We start from the raw sequence: 24,774 nt of genomic DNA on the forward strand, positions 1-24,774 counted from the left end.
GGGGAGGAAACGCGCTCAGGGACACGGCGGACCAATCGCGATCCGAAGACGCGTTGGAAGTGGCTAATCAGAACCCGCCGGGGGGGTGGAGACTATAGCGCAGAAGTGAGGCGACAGAAGGGAGGGGGCTAGAATAGAACGCTCGCCAACGGCCGACGCTCCAGGCCGGCCCGCCCCGCGCAGCCGCGTCCAATCGCAATGCTTAGGGCTGGAGATGGAGCCAATCAGGTCTAACCAGGAGACGGGGACGCCGGTGCTCAACTAGAAGGGATAGAGGCCGAGACCTCAAGCCGGGTCTCGGGTTTTTTTTTTTCCAACGGAGACCAATCGCAAGCCGGATACAGGCGAGTGACTGTCAAGAAGGCCAATTAAATCTTCCGGAGGGAACCGGCCCGGCCTCTTCTCTGAGGGACGGCTGTACCTACCAATAGCATGGGCGAGAAGGCGGTCCCTTCGCCTAGCAGGAGGCGGGTGAGCTAAATCTTTGAGACGGAGGTCAAAGAACGTGAGCGCTGCCGGTCGGGCGGGCTGGGAACAGTGCAGGGCCTGGAGAGGCGAGTGCGAGCTGCAAATGTTAGGGAGCGAGCCTGCTTTGAGGGCGTGAAGGAGGGGGGTGAGGTGCAAGGCGAAGCCTGAGACCAGCGGGGAGGGAGGGGGTCGTTGCAACTGAAGGGACCGTGGAGGCCTTTCCGGCTGCGGAGTCTGAGGCCCTGCGGCGGTCTCCGGAGTTCTGGCCGGCGGGGGGCTTCCCAGAGACTGGAGATGCCCAAGGCAGCTCCTGAAGGGAGGGTTACGGGAGACCGGGAGAGCTTCCAGAGCTACCGCCCGGCTGGCCAGCGTACCTCGAGGAGCGCGCCCCGGCGGGAACTGTGATGACAGGACCTGAGGCGGGGGAGGGGAGTTAGTCCATAAGGGACCATCTCATTCGGAAAAAGCCCTCCGTTTTAACAAATGAGGAAACTGAGGCGGAGGGAAGTTGAGGAGTTGGCTAGAGCAGAAGCCCGGTTTCCCAGCGACTTCTACGTGGGCTTTTTCTATTCGCACCGTCTCCTTTGCTTCCTGAGCTGAAATAGTGGGGACCCAGACCCAAGAGGAAGCTGAGGATCCTTTTTCTGTGTGTTGAGGGATCTTAACGTCCTTTTAGGTGGCAAAAGGACCTAACACATTAACATAGTCCATTTACCACGTTAATAGTTGCCTGATCACAAACAACTAAAGGTTCTTGTGAATCACATCTCAGAGGTTGAGATTTCCTAAACATGTATTGAATCCTTAAAGTTCCATCCGCAGTGTCTCAAACTAGTTGTTTACTAGTCACCATGAGTAAGGGAGTTTGGGTGGTTGACTGATAGCTGGCGCGGTAAAGGAAAGTCTGTAATACTAAGCAGCTGAGGGCTGGATGTCCAGGATTGGATTCCTTTGCGTTCCTGGAAGAGCCGGTTACTCCCTTTGGTTTATTGGTGTAGATCCTTTGCCCCTACCTGGACAGACATACCCTGAACTCCAGCTGTTTCTCCTATATGGCGGCCCTCTCTCCCCAAAAGACTAAGTTAAAAGGTTAGACCCTGGGAGATACCCTATGCTTTCAGAGTAATTCTATCCCTTTCTTCCACCTTAATAGGTTGTCCTTCATACATGCATTGACGTTACTGTCCCAGGAAATCTGCTTTTGGATGTGTTTTTGTAAGACTAAAGAGTCGGTGCTGAATTATTCCCATTTTCATCTAGTGCATGCTTCCCTCTAAGCGAGTGTAGCAAGGTCATCTTTCCTCCTCACCTGTCAAACAGTTTATATTTTTTATACTTTTTTGGGGGGGGGGTTAGTTTATACTCTTAGGTAGTTTATACTGTTATCCTCTTACGTAGTTTATACAAATCCCCTGGAGGCCCTGGCCTGCTGAGATATGAAGAATTCACCAGTGTTTCTCTACAGAGCAGAGTGCTAAAGGGCCTCAAGGGGAGGAACCTCACAACTGTGCTCCAAAAGTAAAGGCCTCATCTAGCAGTCATTCACACTTTCTTTCTCCTGGAGGAGGGGCTCATGCATATCCCATGAGCCACTGGGTGGCTAGAGCCAAGCTAGAACCCAGGAACTGTCTAAGAAAATCCTGGCAGGGTTGGGGAAAATAGGTCACAGTGGCTGGACAGTGAGGTCACAGAGAGGTTTGTCTTCCCAGACTCCATGGGGGAGGGGCCTAGAAGGCTGAGGGGCCCCAGAGGTCCCCCAAGCCCAGGCGGGGGACATGGTGTGGGAAAGGCAGCAGGAACGGGGGCCAGGGAGCTGACTACGGGGGGGTCGGGGGGCCCGGAGGATGAGGGCAGGAGCAGGGACAGGGCAGTCAAGATGGTGAGGAGAAGCCGGAGAAGAAGGCTGCAAAAATTCACCGGGCTGTGCAGACAGGAGGAGGGGCTCAGGGTGAGGGGGTGGGAGGGTGAGGCAAGAGAAGGACAAGAAGATGGCAGCAAGAGATCAGGGGAGGGGTTCTTTGGAGCTGGTGAATCCAGAAACACGGCAGACAGGGAGGGGTGTCCCATGGACCTAGAGAGAAAGATAGGAAGATTTGAGGGCACAGAGCCATGAGCCCCTAAGAAAGAAGCTAATGAAAGGCTGACAGAAGGGAGAAAAGGAGGCCTGACTCTCATGGAATCCCTGTGCTCTCCCTTCTTGGGTAGGTGAAGCGGAGCTGCCCTTCATGTGGCCCAGAGCCTGGGGGTGAAGAGAAGAAGGGCAGAGGGAACCCTATTTCTGTTCAGCTGTTCCCCCCAGAGCTGGTGAGTCATCCATGGGGAGGGATTCCAGAATAAAGGGCAGGGGACCAGAGTGATGAGGAGCCCCCTTGATGATTCCTGCTTCCTCCCTCCTGCCCACCCCCCAGGTGGAGCATATCATCTCATTCCTCCCAGTCAGAGATGTAGTCGCTCTGGGCCAGACCTGCCACTACTTCCATGAAGTGTGCGACGCTGAGGGCGTGTGGAGACGCATCTGTCGCAGGCTTAGTCCTCGTCTACGAGAGCAGGGCTCTGGGGTCCGGCCCTGGAAGAGAGCTGCCATTCTTAACTGTACACCTCCCCAGAACCTCAGTTCTCTTTGCCTCTATCCTGTGCCTTATTATTCTGGGATCCCTCCTGTTCCATAGAGTTGCCTCAGCATTCCTAGCCAACCTGCCAGGGCCCCTTTCTCTAGAAGAGCCTGTTAGATTCAAACATGCCATCCATCTAGGAGCTCTGCAAGCCTCCAGCTCCACCCTCTGATAGACGTCCCACCCGGAGCCCCCGTTACTAGCATCCCTGCCAAGTCAGCCTCCGTATTCGAACTCTCTTCCAAATCCTACCCCGGTCATCTCCTCCACTCCCCAAACCTGGAGTTTTCCCTCCTCTAAACCAGGATTTCTCAACCTGCCACTGTTGACATTTGGGGCCAAATAATTATTTGGAGTGAGGGGCTGTCCTGCACATTGCAGGACGTTTAGCAGCATCCCTGGCCTCCACCCACTAGATGCCAGTAACAAAGCTCCCCCCAGTTATGACAACCAATGTTCCCTGAGGACAAAATCACCCCCACGTCGAGAGACATGCTCTGAAGCCCCCCATTCCCAGGGAGCCCCTATCCAAGTACCTGGCTGCACACACTGGAGATTCAGGGAGATCCAGATCTGATCCAGATAGCAGATCCAGAGCTAGGGGTGAGGGCCGTTACTGGCCTTTCTCAGCCATTCCTTTTCGCTCCTCTGTCTGCTGCTTTTCTATGTACTATATTTCCCTTGATGTCTCTGATGCAAGGTTGGACTAAAGAAGCCCTCACTCAGAAGCATGTGTATTGCCCTGGGCTTGGGGTAGGGGGCAGAGAACTAAAGTTCAGGCATAAGGGATTATTAAAGATAGCCTGTGTAGGGGATTATTAAAGATATCTTCTAAGCTTTCCATATGTCATTTAGAAAAGTCCCTGTTCCCCAGTCCTGCTGCTAAGGGAGCTGCTATGGGAGCTGCTAAGTACCCGGCTCTCTGAGAACTATAGTTTGCCCAAGCTCTGACAACTCTTCTTTGTGCCATCCTGACCCCTTGAGCCTTCCATCTCCTTCCCTTCTCCAGACACGAAGGGCCTGTATTTCCAGGCATTTGGAGGCCGCCGCCGCTGTCTCAGCAAGAGTGTAGCCCCCCTGCTAGCCCATGGCTACCGCCGCTTCTTGCCCACCAAGGACCATGTCTTCATTCTTGACTACACGGGGACCCTCTTCTTCCTCAAAAATGCCCTGGTCTCCTCTACCCTTGGCCAGATCCAGTGGAAGCGAGCCTGCCGCTATGTTGTATTGTGTCGCGGAGCCAAGGATGTGAGTAGCAGAGCCCTAGGAGCTGAGACCCCACCCCTCCTCCGGGGCTCCTCCGGGACCCACACCAGTCCGGAGGTACTCTCCTCAGGACGTCTGCCCTCCCATATCAGGAACTGAAAACTAAACCCTCTTTTCCCAGCCCTGAACCCAAGTATCTCATTTCTCACCCCAGGATCCTGTCACCCCCAAGCCTCATTCCACTCTAAGACCTAGATCCCAGGCAGCTTCATCTTTTCCTATAGTTTGCCTCGGACCCAAGATGTGACACCGTTTACCGTAAATACCTCTATGTATTGGCCACCCGGGAGCAGCCAGCAGTGGTAGGCACAACGGGCAGCCGGGCCTGTGACTGTGTCGAGGTCTATCTGCAGTCCAGTGGGCAGCGGGTCTTCAAGATGACCTTCCACCACTCCATGAGCTTCAAACAGATTGTGCTGGTTGGTCAGGAGAACCAGCGGGCTCTACTGCTTCTCACAGGTGTGGCCTAGAGCAGTGGTTTGCAAATTGTTTTCTACACATGGTTCAGGACCTGCTGCAGGGGAGGGGAAGGCCTTTCTGCATGCCACCTCATCCTGGTCTCAAACCAAATAGCTTTGCTTTTTGTCTGTCTCATAGACTAAGATTCTGCTTTTTTTTTTTTTTAAACAACTTAAAAAAAATTTTTTTTTAAGTTTATCACCTGTGCATAAGCAGGGGAGGGGCAGAGAGAGAAGGAGAGAGAGAATCCCAAGCAGGCTCAGCACCATCAGCGCAGAGCCTGATGCAGGACTTGAACTCAAAAACTGTGAGATCATGACCTGAGCTGAGATCAAAAGTGGGATGGTTAACCAGCTGCATCACCCAGGCGCTCCAGATTCTGTGTATTTCATATGAATAAAGGACCCTGCTGCAAAAAAATAGTTTGGAAACCACTGTTCTAGTGAAAGCCTGATTTTCGAAATTCTAATCTTCCTCACTTCCTGCTAGGCACTTCACTTAATACCCCAAACTTACCCCCACCTTGCTGATTGTCACATACATGTATACACTTTTTTAATTTTAATTTTTATTTACTTAAGTAATCTCTCCACCCAGTGTGGTGCTCAAACTCACAACCCTGAGATCAAGAGTCATGCGCTGTTCTGACTGAAGCAGACTGGTGTCCCTGTCCCCTATATTTGACCCTACTCCCAAGCCTCAGACCCTCTGGACTTCTTAATTCCAGGCAGAGCCCCAAGTCCCCAGGCATCGTTCCTCCCAACACTCAAATTGGATTCTGGCAGATCTAACTGCTGGTTTTCTCTCCACTCATCATTCACACTGAAGGGTTTCCCTGATTCATTTTTGGTGGTACAGGGCTAGAGTCTGGGCAACTTGAGGTCACGCTTCCTGTATTTCACCTCTACCCTTTTTCTTCCAACCCCACTCTAGGCCAATAAATGTTTAATCGCTATGGCTTAGAGAGTCTATTGGGAAGTTAATGTGGATATTGGGAGGTCCCCTCCCCCACATCATTGTCTGCCTCTCCCCATCTCCCAGAGGAAGGAAAGATCTACTCTTTGGTAGTGAATGAAACCCAGCTGGACCAGCCACGCTCCTACACAGTTCAGCTGGCCCTGAGGAAGGTGTCCCGTTGCCTGCCTCACCTTCGTGTGACCCGCATGGCATCTAACCAGAGCAGTACTCTCTACATCACAGGTAAGAACCACCTTCCTTCTTCTCCACACCCTCGTCTTAAACAGACTTTCCAGATATGGACAGCCCCTTATACTTACTCTAGCAGTGGACCCCTTCAGGCATCCTAGTGAAAAGATGAGGTTAGGTTCCCAGATATCATAGTACATTTCTAGTGGGTGTGAGACTCCCTGGATCTTGTAGCTTTCATCCTAGGTAGGGCCTTATCGCTAGGAAATGGGTGCCCAAAGCTGCTGAGCTGAGGGCTCCTGACCCCCCAGACCAGGGGGGAGTATATTTTGAGGTGCATACCCCAGGGGTGTATCGTGATCTCTTTGGGACCCTTCAAGCCTTTGACCCCCTGGACCAGCAGATGCCGCTTGCTCTCTCGCTGCCTGCCAAGGTAGGATCCTGGAGGGATGGGACGGACCAAGGGGCGGACAGAGGGGGATTTAGGGATTAAAAGGCACCAGAGGTCTGAAATATGAGCAGGAATCAAATGATTGATCAGGGAGGGACAGGGGCCCAGAGAGAGAGGGGCGAGGTAGTGGGCAAGGCCAAAAGAAATCAGCTGGGAATGGCAGGTTAGTGGCTGGGAGATTTTGGAGCTCAGAGTTCCTCTGGAGGGAACTGAATGCCTGCCTTCTCTTTCTGTCTTACTTCCTAGATACTATTTTGTGCTCTTGGCTACAACCACCTTGGCTTGGTGGATGAATTTGGCCGAATCTTTATGCAGGGAAATAACAGATATGGGCAGCTGGGAACAGGGGACAAAATGGACCGAGGGGAACCCACACAGGTGAGATTCGTTTTCAGTTATTCTCATCATGGCCCCCTTCCTCCAATCCTCTACACCTTAGACCTCTCCTCTTCTCTACTTTCTTTAGAACCCACTTCTTACTCCCTAGGGAAGTTAAGCCAGCCAGTATATTATGCGCGTGATACTGTTGTGTGTCTTTCCCAGGGTTGGCACTGTGAGGTCCATTCTGTGTGGTGCTTGCTGCCAGTGCAATAGGAATTTAGTGAAGCAGGGAGACCTCGGTGGGCTGATATAACTAGAAGAGGTGAGATGTGATCACGGTCTGGTGGGTTAGATCACATTCGTGTGGGTACAGGGAAAGGCATTCCATGTAACAGGGATGAGAACGAAGCTGCACATACCTGGGACCATGAAAGGACTGGTCTGAAGCAGAGAGGATGTTTTGGAAATCCGTAGATATGAGGTGATACAGGCAGGGGTGAGCCTGAAAAGGTATAGATTTTGGAAAGTCACTCCAGGTTCTGGAGCAAGAGAAGGCCCCCCCGCCACACACACACACAGATGACTGAGAACAGGTCACCTGGCCAGAGTGCACAGGAGGCCACTGAATGAGAAGCCCACTGGGAGACCATTGAGTGACAGTGGCACTTGGGACAAGAGCCTGGGGCAGTGGGAATGGAAAGGAATGGATACCTGAGATGTTTTGAAAGAAAATGATTAGGTACTGGAAACTGATTAAATGTGAGGAGATGGGTGTAGGACACAAGTGGCTGTCGCAGTAGACCCCTTAAAGAGAGACGGCATCACTAACAAATGTGGAAAGGGATGCTGGCTTGAGGAAAGAGGAAGAGCGTGAATTTGGACATTTTCTAAAGTGGAAATGTCTCTCTGGCATTAGATTCCATGTTGGAACAAGGCTGAAACAGACAGAATTAGGGACAGAGGCACAAACCTGGGCAGGAGCTGATGCTGTAGGCAAAGGGAATGAAGAAGCTATCTCTGAGGCAGGAGGCACACCTTCAGGTGCCAAGTCCCAGAAGCCAGGGACACAGGGAGTGTCAAACAGAGGAGGTGATTAATGGTAACAGATAACATAGGAATATACCTGCCAACATGGAAATATGGTCAGGTCATATCTTTAGCTGAAAAAAAATTATAAAATTATTTACATAGTACAACCCCATTTTTATTTAAAAGTCTGTAGTTTGAAAACACACACACACACACAGAGGCAGCAGTGAAGAAGAATATCCAGGGATGCCTGCTTGGCTCACATGGTTAAGCGGCTGACTCTCTTTTTTATTTTTAATGTTAATTTATGTTGAGGGGGGGAAGAGCAGAGAGAGAGGGAGAGAATCCCAAGCAGACTCCACAGGAATCTACTTAAATACAAAATAAAAAGAAGAAAGAAAAAAGAATATCTAGCAAGATTTTTTTAAGTTTATTTTTTCAGAGAGAGAGAGAAGGTGCACAAGCAGGGGAGGGGCAGAGAGAAAGGGGGACAGAGGATCTGAAGGGGCTCCGTGCTGATGTGCTGACAGCAGGGTGCCCGATGTGGGGCTCGAACTCAGGATCATGACCTGAGTTAAAGTAGGACACCTAACTGACTGAGCCACTCAGGCACCCCCAGCAAGATGTTAATAGTGGGTGGTAGGATTTCCAGTGATTTTTAAATTGATCTTTGCTCTCCAAGATTTTATAACATTTCTTTAATGACCATAAATTACATACCTATGTCTTCAAAATTAAAGCCCTCATAATCTCAGGAGAAAGCATGCAGGAGAGGCCCTGGGGTTTGGGAGCTGGAAAGTCAAGTGCATTTGGGGAGAACACATCAGTAGCTTAGTAAGCAGGGAAGCCAGATCACAAGAAGTTCAGGAAAGATGGGCTGTGGTGAGAACAAAAATGTGGTCAGCCTCAGACTGGTCACATAACCAGTTCTGTTGCCTAAAAGATGGAGGTAGGAAGGGGCAGGAATCAGGTGGAAATGTTTTTGTTTTTGTTTTCTTTTGTTTTTTGTTTTTTTTTTTTTTAATTTTTTCAACGTTTATTTATTTTTGGGACAGAGAGAGACAGAGCATGAACGGGGGAGGGGCAGAGAGAGAGGGAGACACAGAATCGGAAACAGGCTCCAGGCTCTGAGCCATCAGCCCAGAGCCTGACGCGGGGCTCGAACTCCCGGACCGCGAGATCGTGACCTGGCTGAAGTCGGACGCTTAACCGACTGCGCCACCCAGGTGCCCCTGTTTTTTTTTTTTTTTTTTTTAAACAGAGTGGCCATTTTGGGAGACAAGGATAGGACAAGTGGAAAATGCTAGAGAGAGAAGGGAGGAATAAGTGGAAGGAAGGTCCCTCCTGAAGGCTAACCTGGAATTGTACAGGGAGGGAGGGAGTCTTTAAACTTTGGGAAGAGGAAACTTAGTCCCCCTCCTGAGGCTGGAAGGCAGGATGAGCCTGGACTGGCACAGGTCTGGGGTAGTAGGAAAGAGCAGGTAGCAGGCCCTGGGCGCAGGCAAGTAGCCTGTTTTCTGAGGAGCAAAGATGAGGAACCAACAGAAGTGCTAGACCCCATGCAGTCCGACAGGGGCTGCAGGAGAACTAGGGAGGGAAAGATTGCTGCTGGTCTGCCTTCTGGCTGGGTGGGGGTTGAGGGGGTGCTGAGTCCCCTTGCTTCCCTCTCCTAGTTTTCTAGAGTCTTCCCTGAGCCTTTCTGTTGCCCTCCTCCTACCTGGGCCCTCAAATCCTCAGCATTCCCACCTTAGGGATCCTGGCCCTGTGTTCTCAGGTGCATTATCTGCAACGTCCCATTGCCCTGTGGTGTGGCCTCAACCACTCTCTGGTGCTGAGCCAGGGCTCGGACTTCAGCAAGGAGCTTCTGGGCTGCGGCTGTGGGGCTGGAGGCCGCCTCCCTGGCTGGCCTAAGGGGAGTGCCTCTTTCGTGAAGCTCCACGTCAAGGTCAGAGCCAGGACACGCCAGCAGGCAACGGGGCAAGGGCAATAGAGCCAGGTGGCACACAGGACTGTAGCTGGGGCTCCTGCAAGGACCTGGGGGCCCCACCCCCCCCCCACCCCCCCCCCCCAGCACTACCCACCTCCCTTTTCCGGCCACACACCATGGCTCCTGGCTCTCTCCCTTAGCAGACCCCGCTCGCCCTCTCTGACCTTACACAACCTTGGGGCTTAGCCAGCCCTAGCTCACTTGCTGGCCCAGGGCTGGTCTGAGAGGGAGGAACACAACAGCTGGGGCTTCCTGGGAGCCCCTCAGTAAAGGCCCCTCTCAGCCACGCCCCTTCTCTCCTTTAAGGTCCCTCTGTGTGCCTGTTCCCTCTGCTCTACCAGAGAGTGCCTCTACATGCTGTCCAGCCATGACATCGAACACCATCCCACCTACCGGGACCTACCAGCCAGCAGGGTGGTGGGGACCCCCGAGCCTGGCCTGGGAGCTGGAGCACCCCAGGACCCTGGGGGGGCAGCCCGGGCCTGTGAGGAGTACCTCAGCCAGATCCACAGTTGCTCCACATTGCAGGATCGCATGGAAAAGATGAAGGAGATCGTGGGTTGGATGCCCTTGATGGCTGCACAGAAAGATTTCTTCTGGGAGGCCCTGGACATGCTGCAGAGGGCTGCTGGAGGGGTTGGCCCGGGCCCCTCAACCCCTGAGAGCTGAGCCCCTTTCCTAGTCTTACCCCTGGAGGGAGAGTCTGGCCCTGGGCCAGGAGCTAAGGAGAGTGGGATGGTAGCAATAAACATTGTATGTGCACATGGGGAGGGGTGGGAATTGCTAGGCTTGCCAGGGTGGGCAGGGAACCGTTTTGTAAAATGTTCAGGGGGCTGCCCGGGAGGGACCCCCAACCTGACTATCATGGACAAGAGATTTGATGGGCAAATAGAATAAAAGGCTGAAGTGAGGCCCTGTTTGGAACCCTGGGGCCTGGGAGGAAAATAAGGCAGGGGATGGGGGCCCCAATGCCCCCCAGTCAGGAGGGCGATGGAAGGCAGGGGGATGGACGAGGAGGCAGAGAGAGCAGAAGTGGCTCAAGCATTCAGGTGCTGCTGAACTGACCACCTGAATCTTAGAGCTCTCTTTCCCCTCCCACTCCCAAGAGTGGCCCAGGCTTCTTGACTTGAAGTCCAAGCCCCACCTTCTGGAACAATGCAGTCAACATATGCTACTCGGTCCCCTTATGGATCCTCTGTCTGTCAGACTTACTCCCATCCCGAGGGGGCCACCTGCTTCTGACCTCGGTCCCTGTGAAGTCAGCCCCCTCCTCCCCTCCTCTGTGTAACCTTCCTTCCCTCACTTTCTCCTCCATCCTCCTCCTCACTAAGAGGGATGCTCCCTTTATCCACATCTAACCCACTCCCGGATCTCCAAATATTTGGGAGGGAAAATGGGCGGGCAGAAAGAATTTTCTCCTTGGCCTAGTCTGGTCCAGGGATGCAAAGAAGACAGTAGAAATTTGAAGCGGAAAATCAGCTGGAGCAGGGGGGTGGTCAGGAAGGGGGTGAGTGACTAGTTGTTGGGGGTCTAGGGAAGGACTTTCTACGGGTGCTGAGGAGGCAGGCATGGGGAGGATCATGAGGAAGGACCAGAGGCTGTGTTCACAGGATGCTTGGGTACTGGACACAGCAGGCTTCCAGATGACATTACTTGATGCCTGCATTACAGCTGAGGGTTGATGCTCCCTCTGCCCTTCGTTGCTCCACCCCCTACTTAGGTCAATATTTATGTGTCCTAGACCTAGAGAGGCCCCTGGACTCACCACTGTCCCAACTGCACTCTCCCTGTCCCGCCTTCCCCACCGCCCGCCCCGCTGGCCAGTCCCCACGCCCACACACCCGAGGCTGCCTCATCTGGCACTGATTATCCCTGCTGCTGCTGCTGCCGCTGCTAAACTCAGCTGCTGCCTCGGTCTCGAGGACCCCAGCGCCTCTCCCCCCGGCCATGCTGCCTGCTGCCACTGCCTCCCTCTTGGGGCCCCTCCTCACTGCCTGGGCCCTGCTGCCTTTCGCCCAGGGCCAGACCCCCAACTACACCAGGTAGGTCTCTTGGCACCTTCCAGATAGCTTGAGTGAGCTTCAAAAGCCCTGATTCTTGGGGGTTTTGCCTGTGGATCCTGTGGATCCTTTCACTAACACACCACCCCCCCAGATTTCCCGCAGCCCCCACCCTCCCCCAGGCCCCAAGTTCTCCCTCCCTGCTCCAAGACCACTGTCTCCAGCGGGGCACCACTAGCCACCATTCCTCCACCCTTTGTCCCCTGCCCTCTAAGTTTCCCCATCCTCCCAGACCCTTGCCCCCCACCATGGAACCTGAGAGCTCCAAGACCTTCAACTTGCCTGGTATCTGGACATCTGGATTCCAGGAGGGAATTAGAGATGGTGGGGGAAGCGAGTGGGAGACTTGGGAATCAGATACTCAAGTAGTTAGCAGGAACAGGAGCAGGGCAAAGGTTGGGAGCTGGGGGACCCTGGTCTCCAGGTTCAATATGAGGGCCATCACTGCTGCTTCTCATCTCCCCGCCCCCTCCCCCCCCATGGCCTCGTGGCTGTGTCCACATCTGGAAGTAGTTAGGCGGCTCCTGTCCCCGACTGCCAGGCAGGGCGCGAGGGGGGAGAGTGAGGAACAGCCCGAGGAGGATTCCGGGAATTCCTGTTGGGGTGGGGGTGGGGATTGGGGGGTGTTGCAGAGACAGCCACATGTTCCTGATCCTCTCAATCCCAGCCTGGCTGGCTGAAGCTGCCCCAGACCCCCTTTCTCCCTCATCCCCCTGGCTTCCCTCTCTGGCCCCTCACCCTCATTACCCTATCCTTCCCAAGCTCTCCTCCACTCATGGCTGCCCCCTCTTCTGTTCTCCAGACCTGTGTTCCTGTGTGGAGGGGATGTGACTGGGGAGTCTGGTTACGTGGCAAGTGAGGGTTTCCCCAACCTCTACCCCCCTAATAAGGAATGCATCTGGACAATAACGGTGAGAAAGACCCTCTCTTCGCTACCCCCTTGTTGAAGTCTCTGAGGCCTGACTGCTAAGAGAACCCGGGTCCACCCAGCCCCTGCCGCCCTCCTCCCTGCACCACTGCGCCCAGGGAAGTCCAGGCCCCCTCCCCTCTTCACTGATGGCAGCAGTGCCCACAGTAACATGTGGCAAAGTGTCCTCACACCTTAACTCCAGGCCTGCTCTTCTACTCCCAGTTTTATTTCTGGTCCTTGAATCTCTCCACAGACCCCAGGGCTTGTCCCCTGGGCAATGAGCTCCTGCAGAGCCCAGGCCCTCTGCTCTGCTCCCTGATGGCGTCCCTTCCTGTTCAGGCCCAGTGTCCGTATGAAACGCTTGGGGAAAGGGAAGTATCCTTTGCCTGGGTTGTGTGTGGCCTGACTTTGCAGGTCCTCTCCCCTGTCCTCGTCGTCAGGTCCCTGAGGGCCAGACTGTGTCCCTTTCCTTCCGAGTCTTCGACTTCGAGCTGCACCCTGCCTGCCGTTACGATGCTCTGGAAGTCTTTGCCGGGTCTGGAACCTCCGGCCAGCGGCTTGGACGTTTCTGTGGGACCTTCCGGCCAGCGCCCTTAGTCGCCCCCGGCAACCAGGTGACCCTGAGGATGACTGCGGACGAGGGCACAGGAGGACGAGGCTTCCTGCTCTGGTACAGCGGGCGGGCCACCTCGGGCACTGGTGAGACTTCCCTCACCTTCGCCTTCCCCCTCTCCTGGCTCCGCCCCCGGCGCAGGCCCCACCCCCAGCCTTAACCAACCCCCCCCCCAGACAAACCCTGCGCCCGAGAGCCTAGGGCCCCCATTACCTCCCTTACCCTTTTTCCTCACTAACTGCCCCTTCAGTCCCTCCTCCCCATCTTCTCTCGCCCCTCCCGCACCCACCCATCCCCTCTTCCAGGCCCCCCCCCAGGCGCGAGGCGGAAATGGGTCACCGACCCGCGGGTGGAATGGGCGGCCTGGGGTTACTGGGACGGTGAGTAACTGCCCGCCCCCGTCCGCAATCGGGCTCCCTCAGACGGGCGCGAGGGGGCACCCCCGGGCTGGGGGACTAGGTTCCCCCGACCCGGAGCCCCCTACACCCAGCCCAGGGCTCCCGATTGCGGTCCCATCACCCCCTCCTGGCGGCAGAAGCCTCCCCTAAAATGTTTAAGGCAGGGGCCTCGCCAAAGAGGCCTCTGGGGCTGTGCCCCAATTTGAGGGCGCCCTCACAGAGTGAGGACTCCCCAGCCTGCAAAGGGGACTTTTCCGCCGGGCGGGGGAGATGGGATCTCCCAGGGGAAGAGGAGCGAGGTGGCCGCGGGTCAGGGGGAGGGGCGAGAAGGGAGCGTGTCCAGCCAAGTCCTCCTCCCCCTTCCACCGCCTGACTGGGCGCCCGGCTCCAAGACTCCCCTGAGCGCTGGTCCTCCAAGCCCCCTCTCTGCTAACCAACCCCCTCTTTCCTACCCCTCTTCTCATCCCCTCCCGCTGAGACCCAGACGTCCGAGCTTCCAGCACCGGCTTCCAGCCTAGAGCTCTCCTCGAGCTGACCGAGGGTCTCCACCGCCTCCCACCCCCACTCCTTTCTCCCCTCCCCAGAGCACCAATTTTGCGGGGGGCGGCTGGAGAAGGCCCAGGGAACCCTGACCACGCCCAACTGGCCCGAGTCTGATTATCCCCCGGGCATCAGCTGTTCCTGGCACATCATCGCTCCCCCGGACCAGGTACCGATCCCCAGCCCCGGCTGCCCTCGGGGACCCAGGCGGCGTCCTCCAGCATGCAGCCAGCAGAGATTAATTGACCATCTGCTATGTCCCGACCAGTGAGCTCGCGCTGGTGGGGAGCAAAACCAGACCCAGAACTGCTTGCACTCAAAAAAAAATGTAAAATTACACCTGTGACGGTCTTACGAGAGTGAGGTACACGATGCTGATATATAAACGGTGTTGTGTGTGTGTGTGTGTGTGTGTGTGTGTGTGTGTGTGTGTGTGTGTGGAGGCGGTGGAGGTGGATGCTGGGTCTGTTCCTTGAGAATGAGCCAGGACTAGACCTTGCCGACGACGGCAACAGACGCCACTGAAAGGTTCCCCTGAGTGTGTGATCCTCCGAGTGGTGGTGAATGCTTTAGCGGGGGGAGGGGAGATCTCCAGGGGACGCGGGAGTGGAAAGAGGAAGCTGTGGCGAGCTTCTGGGCTTCCGGAGGCGACGCGGAGTGGAGGAGGAGAGAGGTGCAGGGCTTCCGCGCCCTCAAGCTGCCCTGGGTCCTGCCGCCAGGTGATTTCGCTGACCTTCGGGAAGTTTGACCTGGAGCCCGACACCTACTGCCGCTACGACTCGGTCAGTGTGTTCAACGGAGCCGTGAGCGACGACGCCAAGAGGCTGGGGAAGTTCTGCGGCGACACCGCCCCAGGGTGAGGGGGCGGGACCTGGGTGGACAGTGGGCCGGGGAGTCTCCAATTCCCCAGAGGAAACAGTGGTGGGAACCTCGCGGAGGTTGGGAGGGGCCAGGCTTAGCTGAAGAGGCGGGATCTGAACCCGGAGCCCCCACACTGGTGGGCGGAGCTAGTAGGAAGCCAGGCAAAACGGGTCCGCGGATCCAGAGGCGAGTAGGTCCTGCGAAGCAAGGAAGCTGGTACAGTCAACCCCGGGTAGAGGTCACAAGGCCCGCCTGACGCATCCCCCGCTGCCCCGCCACCCGCAGTCCCATCTCCTCGGAAGGAAACGAGCTCCTCGTCCAGTTCGTCTCTGACCTCAGTGTCACGGCCGATGGCTTCTCCGCCTCCTACAAGACCCTGCCGCGGGGTGCCGCCAAAGAAGAGCAGGCCCAGAGCGCCGGGGAGGATGCCCGGTCGGGTACCCCGATCCTCAGCCCGGGCCCCAAGCCCGGACTCCCATCTGAGGAGAAACCAAAAGCCTCGTCTGAGGCCCAGGCAACTCCGGGGGGCCCCGGTGAGTCTGGGAAGGGGGAGGAAGGGGACGCAGACTGAAGGCAGCCGTTTCAAAGGTCTCCTTTCTGAACTCATTCATTCACTCATACGTCACTCACTGGTGCCTCCTCTGAACTGGTACTGGGTGCTGGGGCCCAAAGCTGGAAAGAGCTCGGAATGGGTCCTAATCAATAAGGCCGTTATGGGGAAAGTGGCACTTCCTACCCGCTGCGTAGGTCGCCGTCCACAAACCGCGTCCCCCTCCCTCCTAGATGTGCCCAGTGTCCCCTGCCCAAAGCAGTGCCGCCGGACAGGTACCTTGCAGAGCAACTTCTGTACCAGCAACCTGGGTAAGAAGCCCCATCTCCCAGCTTTGCTCCTCCAGCAACTCTCACCTCCCTCCGGCCCTCAAATCCCTCCTCCTGGTTCCAGTCCTGAGCTGGCCTCCTCTCTCCTCACCGCTCACCCCCACTCTCCCACAGTGGTGACCGCAACAGTGAAGTCCATGGTTCGGGGCCCAGGGGAGGGCCTCACTGTCACTGTCAGTCTCATTGGTGCTTACAAAACCGGTGGCCTGGACCTGCCTTCTCCACTCACTGACACTCCCCTGAAGTTTTATGTGCCCTGCAAGCAGTGCCCCCCCATGAAGAAAGGTAACAGATGTGGGTGAATGGGGAGGAGGACTTTGCCTCATGAAAATGATAGAATCTGAAGGACTCTGATGAGGAGGTATATCTACAAGGTCTCAATAACACACTCTCAATCCCTCCCTCCCCTCCCCCAGGAGTCAGTTATCTGATGATGGGCCAGGTGGAAGAGAACAGAGGTCCTACCCTTCCTCCAGAGAGCTTCGTAGTTCTCTACCGGTCCAACCAGGACCAGATCCTCACCAACCTCAGCAAGAGGAAGTGCCCCTCCCAACCTGTCCGGGCTGCTGGGTCCCAGGCCTGAAACCCAGGCCAGCTTCCCAGCCCCTAGCCCTAGGGACTCCTTTCTTATCCAAATAAATGTTTCTTGACTGAGGAAGGGGTCACATCTCCATTTCTATGGTTTGGGGGCCCATCTAGGAGAAATCATTCATTTGTTAAACGCGACAGAGGTTTACTGTAACAGAACAATCTTTCAAGAATGTAAGACCTTGTCACCCCTTTGCTCAAAACTCTCCCATATATATTTTTTAAGTTATTTATTTTGAGAGGGAGAAAAGGGACCACAAGCAGGGAAGGGGCAGAGAGGAGAGCCAGAATCCCAAGCAAGCAGGCTCTGCGCTGTCAGCACACAGCCCGGCCCGAAGCGGCGTTTCAGTTCACGACCGTGAGATCATGACCAGAGCCACATCAAGAGTCGGCGCTTTAACCGACGGCCCCACCCAGGCGTCCCCAATCTCTCCCATATTGTAAACACACACACACACACACACACACACACACACACACACACACACGTAGTGGTAACTATGTAGAGAGGATGGACATGTTAATTAGCTTGATTGTGGTCTTTTCACATTGTGTATGTAAATCCAAATATCAAGTATATCTTAAATGTATACAATTTTTATATGTCTAAGATATTTCAGTAAAGCTATCAAAAGAGAGATAAAGAAAACCTCCCATAGTTCCCCATTAGTCTCAAAATAAAAGCCAAAATCCTACTGTAGACTCTGAGGCTCTAGGTGATCTGCATCCAGCACACACACACCCCCCCCCCATCTCATCTCTGTCTATTGTCTCCTTTGCAAGTGCTTTTCCAGTCTTGGTGACTCCGTGACCAGTTCTAGTACCCTTCTGGTTGGGGGTTTTGCCTTTGCCATCCCCTCTATCCAGAATTCTCTCCACTGATTTCTCATGGCTCATTTCCTAACTTCAATCAGATCTCAGCTCAAAGTTCATCCTAGTCACTTATTCATTTGTTCACTCCAAATGGCAGGCACTGTGGAATGAACCAGAAAACAAAACAAAGTCTCTGCTCTTGTGGGGAGGAGAGCACATTCTACTGGAGCGGAAATACACAATAAAATAAACATGGTGTTGGGGCACCTCGGTGGCTCAGTCAGCATCTGACTCTTGATTTTGGCTCAGGTCATGATCTCACAGTTTGTGGGTTCAGAGTCTGCTTGGGAGTCTATCTCTGCCCCCACCCCATTTGCTCTCTTTCTCAAAAATAAATAAACTTAAAAAAATAAGAATAAGCATGGTGTCAAGTGAAACTATGCTATGAGAAAAACAGCCTAAAAGTATAAAGGGGTTCTACATTTGATGGGGTGCTCAGGGATGGCTTTGGGATAAAATGAACTTTGTTTTTGCTCTACTGCTAACCAATTATGTGGCCTGGGGTGAGATTCTTCACCTTGCTGAGGCCATTTGGTTTGTGAAAGGAGTTCACAAGATTCAGTGGGATGATGCAAGTGGCAGGGTTGGCAAACCCTACTTCCTTGTGCATATGTGAGTGATTTCTGAGTTCCATGAAGGAAAGGGAAACTCAGGAGAGGAGCCGTGGGCTGACATCCTGATGCTGGCAGGCTGGGTCTGCAGACCCAGCGGGGGTCCTGCAGGACCAGCCAAAAGGGTCCTTGGCTTCCCGCAGGAAGGAAATCAAACAGGAGCCAGCAGTAGGTGAAAGCAGTTTATTGAAGACAGAGAGAGAGAGAGATAAGGACTGGGTGTCTGGAAGACTTGGAAAAGAAAAGACCACGAGTCTCATCTTTTCTTCGGGTCTGGGGTTTTCACTGGCGATTGTACTCTGTGCACATGCCTTCTCAGGCATCCAGGAACTGGTCAGAACAAGGATAGGGTCCTTCTTAAGCCACTCGTTCCCTGAGGCCTGGAGTCTTGGCGTGGAGATATCTAGTGCCAGTGGTCTGGAATAGGCACTTGATGGCCTGCCGGGTCATTCCTTAGATATCGCCTATTGTGCTGGAAGACTCCAAAGATATATCTCTTTGTCCCTTACAAGGAGAACATGGGTTTTTGCATTACGAGGCATGTGTTGAGTGGGGTGGGAATGCGGGGTCCTAGCAAGAATAGAAGCCAGAAAAGAAGCAAAGGAAAAACACGGCTTTTTTCCCTGGGGTTCCTTCAGTTTCCCTGTCTCAGTCCAACTGGAAGCAACCTCCCAACCAGTACTATGGAAAACGGCTATGATTGCTGCAGAGGCTTGTAGGAGAGCCTAGGACTAAAGTAAAGAAAGAGGGCTTCCCTGTGGGATGCTGATTCTAGTGATTTGGAGGTCTCATTGGGGAGGGAGGAACAAAGCCCGAGCTCCATCAGCCGGGATCCCCGTCCGGTACCTCTGAGTTCCATCATTCGAGCCGGAGTCGTCCGTCAAGTTTTACGTCACTGGGATCAAACCAATCACGTCTTTAAGTGCACCAATCGGCGGATGCTTACGGCGGAAACGAGGTCGCCCTAGCCAATGACAGGGGCCGTACGGCGGAAGTGTAGAAATGGTCTCTTGGGAAGATGGCAGCCTCAGTTCAGCCACAAGTTGATTGGCAGGTGCGGTGACCAGAGGGTAAGCCTTACAACCCAAGCGGCTGTTTGGAGGCTGAGGCACGAAAGAGCTGCGGGCCGAGCTCAGGGAGGGTCCGGAGGCACTTATATAAAGGTCTCCGGAGAGCTAGAGAAAGGGCGGCTCCAGAGGGGGCGGTGCGGCAGGCGAGGTCTGGCCGGAGAGCACGGACGCCCGGAAGGGGCGGAGCCTGCGGCGGGGCGGGTGGAGCTTTTGGAGCTCGGGAGCCGGGCCAGGAGACGAGGCCCGGGTTGGGAGCAGCTAGGGGCAGGGTTTATGGGGTGGGCGTGACCATGAGGTGGGGCCTGGGGCGGGGCCTAAAGGGACCCGGGCCGAGCTGGAGAGGGGAAGGGTTTGGGGGGACTGGGCCTGGTCTGGAGGAGCCTCATCTAGCGGGTTTCCGACGCGGCGGCGGCAGCATCAGACCAGGCCCTGTCCCCCGATCTCATTCCGACCCCTTTCTCCTCTCTCGCTCAACAGCTCTAGACTCCAGGCCCTGTCCCCTGGGCTCTGCCTTCGGATGTCCCACCGTACACAGCCTGCATGCGCCGTGGGGCGCCCCAGGACCAGGAGCTGGTGGGCCCGGGGGCTCCTGCGCGGGGGTCCCGGGGCGCCCCTCCTCCCTCGGGACTTGTCCCGGTCCTCGTCTTTCCCCCGGACCTAGTATTCAGGGCGGACCAGCGGAGTGGACCCCGGCAGCTGCTGACCCTCTATAACCCCACGGGAGCTGCGCTTCGCTTCCGAGGTGAATGGATGGGCACCTCATGCTAGGGATCTGGGTCTGGGGGCAGGACACCAGGGGACTGTGTGGGGCTGGAGGAGTGTGATGAGCAGGGTCAGATATCCAACTTTGGCAGACTGGAAGAATCAGGTCCTGTGCTCTGGGGTAGAAGGCAAGAGGGACTCTAGTGTCCCTCCCTGGGCAAGCTTGTGTAGGGTCTCTGAAGCAATGGTCGGTCTGTGTGTGCATTTATCCCTCAGTCCTGTGCACAGCACCTGCCAAATATACGGTGTTTGACGCAGAAGGATACGTGAAACCTCAATCCTGCATTGACATGTGAGTTGGGATGGTTGAGGGGACTCGTGGGAGCCAGGGGTTGCAGCTACCTTTGTCTGAATTACCGCGCCCATGCCCTAGGGCTCAGACCTGGGTCTCTTCAACCTTTTCCCCCACCTCTGTCAGCATCCCTAAGGGAAAAGCTCCTGGGAAGTGGGCCTGGATCCACTTGGATCACTGCCTGTCATTCACTTCCTCACAATGGGCCTCTCTCCTATTTTGGGACCAGTGTGATTCGCCATGTGGCCCCCATTCCCAGCCACTATGACGTCCAGGACCGCTTCCGCATTGAGCTGTCTGAGGAGGGAGCTGAGGGTCGAGTGGTGGGGCGCAAGGACATCACCTCGATTCTGAGGGCCCCAGCCTACCCTCTTGAGCTTCAGGGACAGCCTGACCCAACGCCCCACCCAGGGCCTCCTTCCTGGACAGCACCACCCACGGCCAGACACTTCCCCGAGAGTGAGTTGGGGGATGGGAATTCTTGAGTTCTTGAGCGTTACCCTGGAGATGCACCCAGTTGGAGTGGAAGGGGTCTTCTGGTTCAGTCTTTTGCTTTTTGGCAGAAGCATTCCTAGGAGTTGAGATTTCATATTAGGTTAGGCAAAACACAGACTTTTGTAGCTTTCCCTGGTTTCTGGCCTCTACTTAGAGGGAAAAGTTCTCCCTTGGCTCTAACTTCAGTACTTCCTATCATGTGCCAGCTTAGTTCAGTTCAATGTGAAACCCATACTGAAGCACTATGCTGTACCAAGTTGTGGGCTGCATATGGGAGACAGAGTTCCTTGCCTGACAATCTTGTCCACAGGAGTCAGTAATGAAGGCAGGGTGAAGAGAAAAATATGCTGAGGGACCAGAGGATAGAAGGTTTCTTGTAACTGTGGGGACAGAGGCTCCAGGGAGGAGACGACACTTGCAGTATGCCCCCTGGAAGGCAATAAGAAATAGACACACCTCCCATCTCCAACTTTCATCCTGGAGGACGGTGGGCTGGGCAGGAGGGAGGCTGGAGCTTCTGATGAGCCAGGCTTGTTTCCCAGACCCCCATCCACAACTGGCCACCAGCTCCTTCCTCCTCTTCTTGCTGACGGGCATAGTCTCCGTGGCCTTCCTGCTGCTCCCGCTCCAGGACGAACTTGGCAGCCAGCTGCCCCAAATCCTGCATGTCTCCCTGGGACAGAAGTTGGTGGCGGCCTACATCTTGGGTGAGCACAGTAGTGGCTAGGGGCGTGGGGGCCATGAGGAAGGCTAACAGAGCCCCAAGGCTGCTCATTCGGTCTTGCTCTTCTGTCCTCCTCCTCCAGGCCTCCTCACCATGGTGTTCCTTCGGACCTGAGCTCCCTGCTCAACTTTTACCCACCTCCTGGGGCAGAGATGTGGATGTGTACATGAGACAGCCACTGTGATGCCCCTGCTTTGTTTCAACTCCTACTCCCTCTTCTTCCTGCCCAGCCTCTCTCCCCAACTACCCAGGGATTTGTATTCATTTTCCAAATTGAATAAAATAAATTTTTGAAATTAAACTAAGAAATGTAGGAAACAAGCCCCTTTCTTCCCACTTCATTCCTCCAGTTCCTCCTCCCATCCTCAGGGGACTTGGGGCAGTGAAGGGACCCAGTGAGGGTTCTAGTCCTGGTGCTGCACCAGAAGAAAAACCTGTGTGACCTTGAGCAAGTCATTGAACTTTTCTGAGCTTCTATTTCTACTTCTAAAATGAGGGAATTGGGGAAGTAGACTTTTTAAAGGTCCCCTTTAGCTCTAAAATAGGGTCCTTTCCCTAGGCTAATGTACTTAAACAACAAAGAAACAAACAAATGCTGCCTAATCCCACCTGCTGTAGACATCCAGTTTCAGTCCTTTTTTTTTTTTTATTAAGTTTCATTTATTTATTCTGAGAGCAACAGAGGCAGCACGAATGGGAGAGGGGCAGAAAAAGACGAGGGAGAGAGAGAGAGAATGAGAGTCCCAAGCAGGTTCTGCACTGCCAGTGCAGAGCCCAACATGGGGCTTGATCTCATGAAACTGTGAGATCATGACCTGAGCTGGATGCTTAACCAACCAAACTACCCAGGTGCCCCATCCAGTCTCATGCTCTTGAGCCATCAGAGCCTCTTGCCAGGGTTTCCTAGATGCTTCCAATACCCAGAATCCTTTTCTGCCTTTTTGACCCTTTATCTGCTTTTGTCTCTTCCTTTATGACTTCAACTCCTGTGAGTCAGAAACACCAAGGTCCCTGCCAAGACTGGGGAAAATGGGATTGCCTGACGTAACTTCCAACTCAACCAGGCAGGAGAAACTAAGGCACAGGAAAAGAATAGGATCCTCGAAAGGTAGGTGTCCAGCCCTCTCTCAGATGCAGGGCAAGGGAGAAGAAAGGAAGAGGGGCAGCCAGTGACACTGGCAGATCGTTGATTGGGGCAAAAATCAGCAAGACAATGTTAAGACAGACTCCGTCTGTTCTCTGCTTGTTGTCACATCTCTAATCCTCTTGCCTCCTTCTAGAAGGACCTTACTGATGACATACCCCCACTCCCCCAATCCAGGATAATCTCCCTATTAGTTTACTAGGGCTACACAGACAGGGGCGGGGGGGCACTTAAACACAAATTAATCTTCTGACAGTTCTAGAGGCTAGATGTTCAAGAGTAAGGTGGCAACAGGTTTGATTTCTCTGGAAGCCTCTCTTTGGCTCACAGATTGCCCCCTTCTCACCATGTCTTTACATAGCCTTTCCTCTGTGTGTGCACATGCCTGATGTCTCTCCGTGTTCAATTTTCTTACAAGGACACTGATTGGCTTAGATTAGGTCCACCCTAATGGCTTCATTTGAACTTAATCACATCTTTAAAGGCCGTGTCTCCAAATACAGACTGAGATATTAGGGGTTAGGGCTTCAACATATGAATTTGTGGGGGGGCACATTTCAGCTCAAAATACTCCCCATCTCAAGATCCTCAACCCAACCACATCCAAAAAGTCCTTTTTGTTGGGCAAGGTAACATTCACAGGTTTCAGGGATTAGCACATGAACATCTCTTTTCCAGATTGCTATTCTGGACAAGGTGAAGGGCTGAGAAACCACTTTGGGAAATTTGTTCCGGACATTATGTCAGAGAAGCAAATAGTCAAGGAGCATCTGACCCTGGTCCAGGCTCCTGAGAACCCACCAAGTCAGGCTCAGGGGGCGTAAGAGGGGGGAAGTTTCATCCTGGAACCCAGAGCCTGGGGCATCGCAAGCTGTACACTAAGAGGCCTTCACTCCCCAGTGTCCTGAGGTGCAGGGTAGGACCTGTCCACATCAAGAGAGGACCGAGTAGCCCAGACACAGGCCCTAGTATTTATGCAGCTGCCCTTGAGTGAGGGCAAGGGCTGCCGCCACCGGAGATGTGATTAAGGGTAAAGTGGTGCAGGCAGCATTTACACTTCCCTGCCCTCCTGCAGCTTCTACCTTGTTGGACAAAGACTGACCAAAGGGGACCCACGTGGAGAGGTCCCAGGGTGGGTCAGTCTAACAGGTGTGTGTGTGTGACCCCTGCAGTCTCCCAGGGCCTATTCTCAGGAGGCCCCATGTTTGGGGGCTAATGCTCTGTGGTCACCACCTTGAAATTCTTAATTTGTTTTACCTTTGAATTTATGTTTTGGGTCTACAGCCATGCCACCTTGAACGCGCCCTATCTCGTCTGAATTTATGTTTTTGGAAGGACAGTCTGATGGGACAATGGAGAATGTGTGGGGGTCCTGCCGCCCCTGGTCGTGTTCTTACCTGCCAGCTCCCTGCCCCCACCCAGAGACAACTGGTACCCTCCTTTCCCAGCAGGGGCCTGGCCACAGGCACAGGGAAGTTCCAGGTCATGGTCAGGGTCTGGCACGTGCGCCATCCGTACCAAGGTGTGGAGCAGAGCCCCAGTGCCTATGGGGATCTGCCCCAGGGTATTTCCGTCTGAAGATCCGGACATTAAATAGCAAATTAAAATCCACCATACAGGTTGAAAGACTGTAGGAAAGAAAAAGGTTTGTTCATACCTTTTGAACAAGAGGCCCTGAAAATAATGTATCCATCCCTGGTCTCTGGAGAAGCTACAGAGCCAGCTCTCCACCCACGATGGTCTTTGGAGAAGGGCCCTCCTTATTTCCTTAGGCAGCATCCTTACTTCCTCAGGTAACAGAACAAAGTTTTCCCCATGGAGACAGCATTCCTGTTTGCATCCTCTTTGGCCCCTCTGCCCAACCCTTCCCTGTCTCAAGGGAGGGAGGATTGGGTGGAGTGAGGGTGAGGAAGAAGCATAAAAGTGCTTATAAACAACAGATGCCACCAGGTGGTTTATTAAGGTCCAAACCCCAGCCCCTCCCACCACAGACCACCTGTTGGCTATAGGCTATGGTTCCAGTCATTCTCCCTAGGAAACCTTCCTGAGTGGTCTCTAAGTGTGGGGGCCCCTTTCCCGAAGGGTAAAGGGCTGTGATGAGGGAGCGGATGCGGCTCTCTGATTAGCTGACAGTAATGCCGACCCATTGTGGAAGTCACTCCTCACCTACTCCTACATTTCAGGGCCAGGGGTGTGGGTGTCTGCGCAGGCATCT

At 54.3% G+C, this 24,774-nt stretch overlaps 3 protein-coding genes across 8 annotated transcripts; all 3 read left to right on the top strand.

The window, feature by feature from the left end:
* Positions 1-24: 24 nt before the first annotated feature.
* Positions 25-10,650, top strand: FBXO24 (F-box protein 24). 4 transcript variants are annotated; one of them, XM_047089582.1, is made up of 10 exons: positions 25-471; positions 2,674-2,772; positions 2,877-3,060; positions 4,090-4,328; positions 4,571-4,805; positions 5,847-6,005; positions 6,263-6,384; positions 6,649-6,780; positions 9,527-9,697; positions 10,046-10,650. In XM_047089582.1, exons 1-10 carry the CDS (start codon positions 433-435, stop codon positions 10,406-10,408), a joined length of 1,743 nt encoding a protein of 580 aa, XP_046945538.1. In that variant the 5' UTR covers positions 25-432; the 3' UTR covers positions 10,409-10,650. The 4 variants fall into 4 exon arrangements, with proteins under 4 accessions (XP_046945538.1, XP_046945539.1, XP_046945540.1 ...); XM_047089583.1 differs by having other exon boundaries at positions 6,718-6,780; XM_047089584.1 differs by lacking the exon at positions 9,527-9,697.
* Positions 10,651-11,569: 919 nt separating this feature from the next.
* Positions 11,570-16,655, top strand: PCOLCE (procollagen C-endopeptidase enhancer). The gene is made up of 9 exons (XM_047089601.1): positions 11,570-11,781; positions 12,602-12,710; positions 13,150-13,408; positions 14,305-14,429; positions 14,980-15,116; positions 15,407-15,654; positions 15,905-15,982; positions 16,115-16,285; positions 16,417-16,655. The coding sequence occupies exons 1-9, from the start codon at positions 11,687-11,689 to the stop codon at positions 16,581-16,583; spliced, it is 1,389 nt and encodes a 462-aa protein (XP_046945557.1). The 5' UTR covers positions 11,570-11,686; the 3' UTR covers positions 16,584-16,655.
* Positions 16,656-17,759: 1,104 nt separating this feature from the next.
* Positions 17,760-21,656, top strand: MOSPD3 (motile sperm domain containing 3). 3 transcript variants are annotated; one of them, XM_047089483.1, is made up of 6 exons: positions 17,760-19,142; positions 19,620-19,884; positions 20,121-20,196; positions 20,426-20,655; positions 21,234-21,398; positions 21,498-21,656. In XM_047089483.1, exons 2-6 carry the CDS (start codon positions 19,683-19,685, stop codon positions 21,527-21,529), a joined length of 705 nt encoding a protein of 234 aa, XP_046945439.1. In that variant the 5' UTR covers positions 17,760-19,142; positions 19,620-19,682; the 3' UTR covers positions 21,530-21,656. The 3 variants fall into 3 exon arrangements, with proteins under 3 accessions (XP_046945439.1, XP_046945441.1, XP_046945440.1); XM_047089485.1 differs by having other exon boundaries at positions 17,760-19,126; XM_047089484.1 differs by lacking the exon at positions 17,760-19,142 and adding an exon at positions 19,334-19,389.
* Positions 21,657-24,774: the final 3,118 nt, after the last annotated feature.

The sequence above is a fragment of the Lynx rufus genome, unplaced genomic scaffold (genome assembly GCF_022079265.1).
Source record: "Lynx rufus isolate CCGP_SWC_20201006 ecotype Redwood Valley unplaced genomic scaffold, mLynRuf1.p SCAF_27, whole genome shotgun sequence".
In the NCBI taxonomy this organism is placed as follows: domain Eukaryota; kingdom Metazoa; phylum Chordata; class Mammalia; order Carnivora; family Felidae; genus Lynx; species Lynx rufus.

Excerpts from the sequence above, each read along its gene's own strand:
- MOSPD3 (XM_047089483.1), top strand. The coding sequence starts at position 19,683 with ATGCGCCGTGGGGCGCCCCAGGACCAGGAGCTGGTGGGCCCGGGGGCT. Across the intron at positions 20,656-21,233 it reads GGCCAGACACTTCCCCGAGA|ACCCCCATCCACAACTGGCC; the intron begins GTGAGTTGGGGG and ends CTTGTTTCCCAG. Across the intron at positions 21,399-21,497 it reads GGTGGCGGCCTACATCTTGG|GCCTCCTCACCATGGTGTTC; the intron begins GTGAGCACAGTA and ends CTCCTCCTCCAG.
- PCOLCE (XM_047089601.1), top strand. The coding sequence starts at position 11,687 with ATGCTGCCTGCTGCCACTGCCTCCCTCTTGGGGCCCCTCCTCACTGCC. Across the intron at positions 15,655-15,904 it reads GGCAACTCCGGGGGGCCCCG|ATGTGCCCAGTGTCCCCTGC; the intron begins GTGAGTCTGGGA and ends CCTCCCTCCTAG. Across the intron at positions 15,983-16,114 it reads CTTCTGTACCAGCAACCTGG|TGGTGACCGCAACAGTGAAG; the intron begins GTAAGAAGCCCC and ends ACTCTCCCACAG.
- FBXO24 (XM_047089582.1), top strand. The coding sequence starts at position 433 with ATGGGCGAGAAGGCGGTCCCTTCGCCTAGCAGGAGGCGG. Across the intron at positions 472-2,673 it reads CTTCGCCTAGCAGGAGGCGG|GTGAAGCGGAGCTGCCCTTC; the intron begins GTGAGCTAAATC and ends CTTCTTGGGTAG. Across the intron at positions 6,781-9,526 it reads ACCGAGGGGAACCCACACAG|GTGCATTATCTGCAACGTCC; the intron begins GTGAGATTCGTT and ends CTGTGTTCTCAG.